General features: G+C 48.7%; 1 protein-coding gene across 1 annotated transcript; it reads left to right on the forward strand.

Moving 5' to 3' along the window:
• Positions 1-741: 741 nt before the first annotated feature.
• Positions 742-9951, forward strand: STC2 (stanniocalcin 2; the record flags this gene model as incomplete). The annotated part of the gene is made up of 4 exons (XM_080627128.1): positions 742-892; positions 3082-3224; positions 5729-5940; positions 9558-9951. The coding sequence occupies 4 exons, from the start codon at positions 742-744 to the stop codon at positions 9949-9951; spliced, it is 900 nt and encodes a 299-aa protein (XP_080483254.1).
• Between the last annotated feature and the right edge of the window lie 1165 nt (positions 9952-11116).

Genomic DNA, 11116 nt, shown 5'->3' on the forward strand with positions numbered 1-11116 from the left:
GAAAAAAGAAGAGGAGGCGCGGGTGGAGGGTTTCCAAGAAAGTCAGTGCAATAGCTGCTTCGAAGAAGGATTTTTTTTCTTCCTTTTCTTTCAAATCAAGTCTTACAACCAGACGGCAGTGCCGCAGGACGGCCGGCGCGGGCAGCCGGCTCCAGGCACGGGCACCCCCGCTGCTTCCCCCTTCCGCCAGAAGTTCCCTTCCCAGCCCTAGGGCTGCGGGGGACCGGCCGCCCGGTGCCTCCTCCCCCGCCTCCAAGGCAGCGCTCTTGTCAAAATCCCGTTTTTCCACCTTATTTTCCCCGCTGCCCCCACCCCGCCCATACCACTGAGGGGAAGCAACTTGTGTCTCACCACCACCACCATTCCCCTCCCCGCCGGGTGCCGTCCGTGCCCGCTGCCCCCTGCACGCCCATCCCCCGCGGCGCGGCGCGGGTGGGGCCGGGGGAGGCGGGCGGCTGCAACCTGCCGGTGGAGCAGGGCCGGCCCCCGGCGGGCGGGCGGAGCGGGGAGGCGGCTGCCATTGGCCGCGGCGCGGAGCGACACCTGCTCGGCTCCCTCATGCGAGTGACACCGGGGCTCGGCGGGGATATTTGAGGCACCCTCCGGCGCCGCCACCGCCACTGCGCGCTCGCCGCCGCGCCGGGCACATGCGGTTCGCGGGGCCGCGGCGAGGAGCGCGCTGGGCCAGGGTGCGGCACCCCGCAGGGGAGGACGCGGCGGCGGCGGGGGAAAGGCGCGACCATGTGCGCGGAGCTCCGCGGCAAGCTGCTGGCCCTGGCCCTGCTGCTCGCCATCGCCCCGGCGGCGGCGGGCACTGAGGCCACGCACCCGCCGGAGGGGCCGCAGGACAGGACCCCGCAGCAGAAGGGGCGCCTGTCCCTGCAAAACACAGGTACGGCTTAGGGCTTGGGAGGGGTGCGAAGGTGGGGTTCGGGGGTGTGTGTGTCCCTCACCCACCGCTTCTGGAGCGCCGGGGAAATGGAGTTATGACAGACGTTTTATTCCGGCGTCCGACTGTCAGGCATAAATCATCAGAGGAAATAAGAGCTCGCTTCTAATTACCTTTAAAGCCCGGCTTTGCCAAGCACGTGTTGCCCTTGCAACAGCCGCGGCCGCGCTCCGGGCGAAGCGCCTGGGCAGCCCGACCCCGGCCCGCGGAGGCGAGGGGCTGCCGAGGAGAAAGTTTCTCGGCGCAGCGTTTGAAACCGAGTCGAGGAGGGGAGGACGGGGACGGACGGGAGGGAAGGGGAAGCGGCTGGAAATGACTGGTGCTTTGCCTCCTCCGTAGGGAGTCGTGCAATGATGCAACGGGCCGGGGGTTTCTCTCCTCCTCTCCCGCCCCCTGCGCTCCCTCCCCCGGGTATTATCTGCCTAGAAGAAAGAGAGCTGAGGCGTGCACTTCGCTGGATCGCTTCCCAGCCGTGCAAAGAGAGAGCGCGGGATCCAGACGCTTCCCTCCTTCCCCCCCCTTTCCCCTTTCTTTACCCCCTTCCCTTTTTTTTTTTTTTTCTCCTTTTTTTTTTTTTTTTTTTCTTCCTTTCCCCTTTTAACACTCTCAGTGCTGCGAGACGTGTTTAAACACACACGAGCAGGAATGCACGAATGCCCATTAGGGACTGCTACATGTGAATCACGGCACTGTGCAGTTCTCAGCACGCTGGAGCCAGGACATGTGATCCGGCAAAGGGTTTGCATCCGGATGCCAACACAAGCACTACAGCTGAGCTCCCGGCCCCAAAAAAAGCCCAGCTCCGCGCTCTGCAGCGCTCCACAAAGAGCTCCATCCCTCTCCAGCCGTCTCCCCCCCCCCCCCCCCCCCCGGTGCGTGTGTGCTTGCGCAGCTTTTCGCTTGTGACCGAGACAACCCCCGGAACCGACCCCGTGTCCCTCCCCCAGCGCTGCACTTCGGGGCAGGTAGAAGAGGGGGAGGGAAAAATAAAAGCAGCGGCAGTGATTTGGTTCTGAGCCGGGGGGAGGGCATGGGAACTCCCTCAGACTCCGCATTTCCATCCGCGGCTCCTCTCTCTGCCTTGCAGCGGGTTGAAATTAGACCGAAAGTTGCTGTAAAGACTTGCAAATGGACCGCATGGCAAAGGAGGTGGGGGGGGCTGGGGATGTCTGAGGCATGCTGCGGTTCGGAGGGGGATTAGGCCGGCTCCCAAGGGCGAGCTTTAATTAAAGGTACCACTAGAGCACAGAGTACGGGAATTCTTAGCATCCTCAGTTCTGGTCTAAAAACTGCCCCTGTTTAACTTTATCCCTAGGCTTTTTCAGCAACCACCTTCCCTCTAGCAGTACTACAACATCAATTTTTTTATTTAATTTTTTTTTTTAAAGTACCAGAATGTGTCTTGTTAAGAATCAGATTTTTGGGGGTTTTTTTCTAAGTGAGTATTAGGCAGCATTTTTTTTTTTTTTTTTTTTACAGTATTACATAACATCTGAAAGGGCAGAACAAACACGTGTGTAATGGCTGGCTCCAGTACATCTATTTTATGTTCTACATATATAAATATATATGTATTTTCAATTTATTTCTGCAAAGTTGCAGCTTTATGCAGCACTCAGCTTAAAGGACTTTATGTATCAGTGTGAGTTTTGCCATTAACTTCATAGATATCACCACAGGGGACTCCCAGTGGTCTACAAAAAACATTATGCTAATAGCCATAAACTAGCTCAAAGTATCAGAAATTAGAAGTTTTAGCTTGCTGGGTCCCGGGTTTCTCATTTGGCACTTGGAAGTTGATGGGGGGGCTTTGTACAAGTCAGACAGCAAAAAAATCATGACCATCCTTTGCTCCTGAGGAATGCAAGAGCATTAGACAGTTCTCAAGTGAAGTAGCTTGACGTAAGTATAGTGGATTTGGCATTTTCTTCTTGGATATCACTTTCATAACATAATACAGCCAAGGTTTGGCCTAATTTCTGCAAAAAGTAGGCATGCTGTGAGTACAAGAGCTGTTGTTGCGTGTTTTCACTTTCAAACTGATGATGTTGGCAAAATAACTCCCTCCCCTTACCCACCACCAGCTTCTCTGAACAGTTCTTCAAATTAACTGTAATCAATGCTCATTTTAGCTGAAATCCAGCACTGCCTGGTTAATGCTGGCGATGTGGGATGTGGAGTGTTTGAATGCTTTGAAAACAATTCTTGTGAGATCCGAGGCTTACATGAGATCTGCATGACATTCCTGCACAACGCTGGAAAATTCGATGCCCAGGTAACATGGTGAAATGTCCGATGTATCTGCTTACTTCTAATACAGACTTGGCATGTATCTTAGTTCCTTAACATATCTTTGCAAAAAAGAGCTGCTGTTACAGGGCAAATCTGCTTTTGCGCTGACCTAAGAATATTTCTGTTGAAGGGCCCAGAATCAAGACCCCAGAACAGTAACAAAACAGGGGTGTGCAACCTGTCCCAGGAGACAGGCTGTCTCTAGCTATAGCTCCCTAGATCACCTCCACCTACTGTACCCAGAATAACTAAACAGGAATGCTGAACATGGTTTTCAGAAACATGAGGCAGCTTAAGCGTCTACACCATGTTTGTTCAAAGCTGATTCTGAAGTGCAGCTTGGGCTCCCAGTTCCTTTAGACATATCAAAATGTTTCCCAATGTGCAGTTACTAAAGTTGGCTCTCAAGACATGCACGCAACCAGTACAGGCAACCTCCTAAAGCTGCTCTATTCAAATAAGTCTTTGGTTCAAGCACGTTAAAATACGTTACTTAGATGGTATGCGGTATTAAGTTTGTCTCCTTCATTTTTTCCCCAGACCATTTATGCATCATTGGGACATCCTGTTATTATGTCTTGTAAACCTACTCTCCCATTTCAGTGTGGAGGGAAGAGAACATTATGACAGGCCAGCAGCATTTGGCTTGACCATGCAGTTTACAGTTTAACTTGACTAAAAGCACCAGCTACATGGCACTGTTAAAAACATGGTAAGAAGCTGAGCTGTATTCAGGATTCAGTCTGTTCCATGAGACATGGTGGGACCACCCAGTAGGAAACACTTTTGAAGTGCTGGAGTTTTAGGCTCAAATTCTCAAGGATGCATGAAGGGTCTGGCAAGCCATTGAAATGGGAATGGTTTCTTCTGTGGGTATTTGAAAATCTTCAACTAAATTTCCAAATGGCTTCCAAAAAACACTCATTTATTTTTGCACTATATTCTGTTGGTGAGCCGAGTTGACCAAAGAAGTAAGGCCTGTTGGGAGGGGAAAGAAAAGGGCCTATGAAGGCTGAGTGTAGCCATTGATGCCTATTCCTCAGTCCCCAGATGCTGCTAGTCAAATACAGCCTGTTTCACGTCCAGGTTGTCTCCAGTACAGAATTATTAAACCCATGGAATTTTAATCAATATGGAGGTGATTTTAGCCTCTACAATGACACAATTTTTCATGGTTCATCTATTATCTGTAGTTATTTCAGGCTGCATTAAATGACAAGACTTAACATTGGCCACTTTGTTCTCTGCTTCCTGCTCTCCTTCCCTCACTCTGAAATCTTAGAACCGATGTCAGGTTTGATTTATACAAGAATGTTCTTTTTTTTTTTTTTTTTTCTTTTATCCTTATTTGCCTACCATGCTGAGTATGTTTGTTACTGAAGGGAAGAGCAAGTGCCTTTGGTATGGGGAATTGAAAGGGATGATGACTGAAGCAGTTCTGTGTTCAGCAAGAAACATTTATGGCTTGAAACAGTTTGGGGACATCTGCTTGCAGGTCTGGGTAAATCTTAATGTCAGTCGAACTGTGCCAATATACTCCTTGGATAAAGGATAACAATAATTTGGTCTTCATGAAGCACTTGTGTAAAATAGTCCAGAGCTAATGAAGGGATGGATGCCGTGCAGGAGGCTTCCATACACCTATTGCTCAGCAGCATAAAGGAATTCTGACCAGAGCTGTCAGACTGCTACAAAAGCCCTGTATATGGCTGCTGTAGTGTCAGCAAAGAGAAAAGAAAGGGATGGTTTGGATATGCACTAAAGAATCGACTGAAGGAATCCCAAACAGTAGTTAAAAAGGTGCTACTAAAGCAGCTTTCCTGAAACTTACTTTTATAGTTTCTTGGTTTGACTTTCTTAATCTCACAATTTCTTGCAGCAAGGAGGCATCAAGACACTGTGGGATTATTGCTAGTGCTGATTTGAGTCCTTCCCTGAGGCAGTGGTCATAGAGGGAAAAATACAGCTGGGGAGTGGGGCAAGTGCGTATAGAAGGTGCATACATGTGTAAGAGTTTGCAAACTGATTTCAAAAATCAAAAGAAATCCTTGTTTTCAGTTACTGAATGTGTATCTGCTTGTGGTCCTGGGGACTTCAGCCATGGCAGGATGCCCTTTTCCTTTGTGTGAGCCTGCTGCTACCCTAGAAGCGAGCAAAGCCAGTAACTCAAGCACTGAATCATTTCAAGGTGCTCACTTTTGCCCTTTCCCTTGTTGGGCATTCAGCTACTGGGGCAAAGGAAACCTCAAAATACCAGTGAGGAGACCCTGTGTGTTCAGCTCCACTGGGGTAGCAAAGCTGGGTAACTTGGCGTGGTCTTTAAGGGCAGAGAAACGAAGAAAAGAAGGGGAAAAGCTATTAAGTGATACCCTTAACAATCTAATAACTCTTGACATTGCCCTACGGAGGAGCAGCTGGCTGGGCATAAATCAGCTGCTGTGCTTAATGGACAAAAATACAGACCTACTCCATTTCTTTTCTTCTCAGGGAAAATCCTTCATTAAAGACGCTCTGAAGTGTAAGGCTCATGCCTTGAGGCATAAATTCAGCTGCATCAGCCGTAAGTGCCCTGCCATTAAAGAGATGGTGTTCCAGTTACAGCGGGAGTGCTACCTGAAGCATGACCTCTGCTCCGCTGCCAAGGAGAACGTCCAGGTCATTGTGGAGATGATTCACTTCAAAGACCTGCTGCAGCATGAGTAAGTGCCTCCACGCTGGTGCAGTCAGAGGCGTGGAAGCTCCTTCCAGGAGCATGATGGTGCCAATGGGCTGTGCATCTGCCCAGGAGCTGTTTCACCTCCTTCTGGCCTTAAGCATGTCTTGTTTTCTCATGTACAACACCAAGGTAATGCTTTCTTTGCAGGGGCCTTGGAAGGCTAGATTATTTACAAGGGCTAGATGTGACTGTGAAAGATGATATGGATTGAAGTTGGACCTGGCTGTCTCCTTGGTCCTTTGGCAAATACAGTGTCTGTGTCTGCCATTTCCAGAGGCATTTCACAATGTCTCTGTGTTTTCTGAGCTCCAAGGCACTGTTCCTGACCCCAGGATCCTGTTAAAGATGACAGCTAGAAGAGAAGGGGGAAGTGGGTCTATGCAAAGTTGTCAGCCAGATGATGATTTCTTCTTTAAATACATACTTTCAAATATCTTGTAGCTAATTGTCCCTGAAAGAGCTGCAGTCCCCCAGGTAATCTCCCATTCATCTTATTCTCTATTAATCTCAGATGCTTTTTTAATAAAACATGGAGGTGTACAAAATGAAGGCACAAGTCAGATTTTGAGGAATTCATCCCTCTGACTGGGAACAGAGCTGCCCTCTGAGAAATGGCAGGCATGAATCCTATTTGGGATTGATCAAAGCTGCTACATGACAGTGACAAACCAGGCACAAGCTGTTTGTACCAACTCTTTGTGCACAAATGCAAAAATTGGAGCCTGTTTTTCTTGCAGGTGAACATCTCACTCCTAAACAAGAAGGCTGAGCCACAGCCTGGCACCAGGCTTAACCTTAGAGCATCTTCCTACCACACCTCTATGCCTTTTTATCCCTAGCGGAATTAGCACAGAAACTCCAAATCCCAGCAATCATGACAGATAATTTATTTTTTCTTTCCATAATCGTTTACTTTGAACTTCTAGCCTTGTATTTGCGTTGGTATCCAAAGCAGCTGTGATCCATTTCCCTTGCTTTCTGTTGAAAACTACCCTCCTAATACTTAAGCTGTAGTTGCAGACACTTCAATACTAGTTTACTCTCATGTGCAGAATCATTTGCTGTGGTTCGTATGAGCTGAACATGATGGCCTGAAAACAAGGCCCTTTCCATGGACATTCCTGACACTGAGATGAAAGGTATGGCTGGCGGCAGATCCAGGCCTCGCCAGATTGAAGGGCAGCATCCTGCTGACACGGGGGAGAGGGAAAGCGGGGCTCCATCCTGCACAGCAGCACCCCTCTGTGGGTGCTGCTCAGACTGTGTTAGTAGGCTATAAATTGGGGACTTGGCACCAATTAAACCTCCCTTCTCCCCCATCATTTGGGGATGAGAAGAACTATGAGAGCCAAAAGCCTGTCCAAGGAGGAGTAAGTCATCCTTATTTTACAAACAGTCTAAAGCAGGAATGCTCAAGGGCAGCTGCTTATTTCTTGGGAGCTTAACTAGGGGGGTCTTGTTTCGAGAAGAGACTGGTCATTCAGCTGAACACCTGTAATTTGCATGATCTCATTTAATGCTTCTACACTTCAGCATCTCACTGAGTTGGAGCGTAGTTTTATTATGCAGGACTCCCCAAATAGAAGCCAGCCAGCCTCCTCCCCTCCCCTAAATTTAGAGGCCATCTCCAAAACTCTTGAACTGAGGAACTTGTCTGAGATCAATAGGCAAGTGTGGCAGAGCTGGAAATGAAATCACGTCTGCTGACTCGCAGCCTTGTGCTCAGTTCAGGTACTCTGGTCAGGCCAGCTGAAATGCAGAAAGTAAAACAGTGACTGAGAAATGGGCCAGTATTAATCCACAGGGCTCTGGCAGGCTGAATACCTGAAATTTTTGGCAGCTGAGCCACTCTTTAGTCATACCAGCAACCTATTTCTTACACAGATTTTTGTAAAGGTTGTGCCAAATTTCAACTACTGATTTCTCCATCTTTTTTTTTTTTTTTCCCTTCCTTCTGCTCTATTTCTCTGTCTGCAACATGCTCAGTTCTCTCCTCTTCTATTTTGCATTTAAAGCCAACCCTAAGAGTGGAGAAGCAAGTGGCAGCTCTCAGGCTTGTTCTCTGATTGTTTTGTTCTGACTGTTTTCTCCTGATGAGTGTTGAGGAACGCGATCAGGGCGCTGAAGTCTCCTCCTGAGTCAGCTGTGGTGAGGTGGGGGTCAGGCTGATTTGCTATGGTGGAAGTGATGACAGGCCCTGGCAGATCAGTTGCTGCTGCATTCCAAGTAACTTTTTCTAAGCAGCAGAAACAATCCAAACATGGGAAATATTTTGAGATAGGTGGCTCTCCAAGATGAGTCATTCAGAATGTGCTTAAGCAGTTAGGCAAAGTAAAACCAGGGTAGCGTCAGACAACGCTCATCATCCATTGGTTTTCTTCATCTCTTCTGTCTTAGTTCTTGGGAATAGATTGAGACTGGTCCAGGGCCACCAGAGCTGGTGCCCAGAAGGTGCACCCCAAGCACTCTATGCAGCCATGACTGCTGGCCCCAGCCAGTTCTCCTGTAGCACTGTGGATGGTTCCTGCTGTGGAAGACTTTGAAGCACGTCCTTCTGGGCCTGCTAACAGCTGAGCGGTTGTGTCAATAGACAACATCAATATTGACCCACAAAACTTGTGACCACAACTATTTTAAAATCGCTGCACTCGGTGACCTGTGGCTGAGGAAGTGCCTGTGCTCAGGCTGCGTTGTGCTGTGGGGGCACAGAGGGATGGGAGGAAGCAGGAATGGTATTTGGCCATGGCTCATTTGGACTCCTTGTTTGGCTGGGAAAAAGCGTGTCCTGAAAGCTGTACTCAACTCTGAGGAAATGAAGGAAAAAAACCCTTTGGTGGCACTGTTTCTTCCCACATGAAGTGGATTCCCATGTGTCTGAGCCCTGTGCAGCTAGATCCTGAGTCCAGATAGGTTCTTGTTTGTGGTAGAGATCAACAGCTGGTGCTCCAGGGAAAGCTAAAGGTTATGGGAAAAGCCAGGGAAGCTCTAGTTGAGTATCTGCTGCTCCTTGCAGAGGTGAGGAAATTCCTCCCAATGCAGAATAACGATCAGTGTATGCTCTGTACCAGCTGTACACATGGAGATAGAGAGCTGTTTGATCAAGTAGATGGCTCTAAACATGAGCAAGTTTCTTTTCTCATGTATCCTGATTAATAAAGATGAAGGGCATGGAAAGAGAGAGTGGCAGGAGGTGTGAGATAGCAGTTCTTCCATTTGGCAGCCCCATTTGCCAGGCTTGTAGACCTCATGTATTCCTGGGGTGGACTCCCAGAGTATCTCCAGTGGGAGAGAAATCAAGGCAGATCCAGCACTTGAGTGAAGCTTTGTTTGACAGGATACCATCATGTGCATTTCTCACAGCAATATGGCCAATTAGAATATGATATATTGCATAATAAACATATGGTGCAGAACTGCTCTATGAGCTGTTTTGTAGCAGCAACTCTACCTTGCCAGGTCGGTAGGTAGCATGAGACTAATGCTACTGAACCATGCTGTGCACAAGGGAGGATAAGTCAGAGGGGCCATTACACTTGTTCACTGGTAGATAACCCTTATATATTATTTTGACTCTTCTCTCACTGTTTCCTTCCCTTCTAGGCCATATGTTGATCTAGTGAACATCCTGCTCACCTGTGGTGATGAGGTGAAAAAGGCAATAACAAGAAGTGTCCAGGCCCAGTGCGAACAGAACTGGGGAAGTCTCTGCTCCATCCTGAGCTTCTGCACCTCTTCTGTGCACAGTGACACCATCCTGGGTCCAGAGAAGAAGGCAGGTGAAGCCAGCAAAGCTGGTGGTGGCCGTGGGGACATGCTGGCCCACTCCGACTCTGACCACAGGGAGACCTCACGAGCATCCAAGGCAGAGAGAGGTACTAAGGGCCACTTGAACGCCCATGCCCGGGTGAAAGCTGGGGGCCATGGTCCCAAAGGGGTACATGGGATCATGGACCGGGCAGATGAACTGTCCGACTTTTCTGACATCCGAAGGTGAAAAAAGGCACCAAGTCCCTGTTTCCCCCACCCTTCCCCTCCACTGGAAACCTCCTCCATTGAGTCCCATCTTCCTGTCTATGGACATTCCAAAGCATTTCCCATTCAGAGGTCAAGCACAGGGCATTGCAAGATATATACGGACCTCGGCAACAGTGTATATAGTAGCAAAGGGAGAGCAGTGGCAATGGGTTATAGATCCAGCAAACTCAACACTTGAGCAGCCACCAAGTGTGGCAAAATGTCTCCGGCTAAATTCATTTCCCCTTTTTTATGAGGTGGACATCAGCTGAAGTTTAGGATCTTGTTTGGGGGTTGTTGGGTTGTTTTGAGGATTTGTTTTTCTTTTTGTTTTGTTTTGTTCTTTTTTTTTCTTGGTCCCCTTTGCTGGGGAGAAGGTTCCAAGAGGGCTCTGCCAGATTGCATGTGGCTGCTTGTGGCTTAGCACCTCCAAAGGTTTAGGGCACAGCCTTACAGCAGATGGCTGAATTCCAGGGGGATTTGGTTTCTTGTCTGTGGCTGAGAACACAAGAGCTCAAGGCTCTCTATGTGACGCTCTCTAATGAAATAGCTACCCCATCTCTTGCACAGGAACTGTGGGGTCTGGAGCTCCACCGCTTTCTCTTAAGTAACTTCTGAGCCATTGTTCCCATCTGGGTGATGCTGCCTAGTCTAAGTGCCCCCTGTTTGGTTTTTAACCACTGCATAACTTGACACTTGCTAATCCAATCACTTCAGCATATCAAGGGCAAGTAGTCAGCTTCCAGACAAGGCAATGTGACTGTTAAGACTTGCACAGTAGGGAGGACCCCCAGGAGTATGCTGGTGGACCTCTAAAACCCCTGTGCACATTCTCTGCTTACACCTGTCTGCTCAGTGATACAGGTCCTCCAGCCCAAGCTTAAAAGGGTGGGCATAGGCTCAGACAGTGAAGAAACCTATATACATGGTTCTTCTGCAGGACTGCATTGAAGACCCTTCATAAATCTCCTTAGCAGCAGCATGGCATGGTTTGTTAGGATGTGGACCCCTATTCTAACCTGCCTGTCAGCTGTGGTTTATCCAAATGCCAAAGAGAAGGAGAGGGGGTTGACTTGGGTTGGTTTTTTTTTAAATTGTCATGCAAATAATGACCACCAATCTCTGCAGAATGAGTTAGTAAAGAT

This window comes from Psittacula echo (assembly GCF_963264785.1).
Source record: "Psittacula echo genome assembly, chromosome: 11".
NCBI lineage: Eukaryota > Metazoa > Chordata > Aves > Psittaciformes > Psittacidae > Psittacula > Psittacula echo.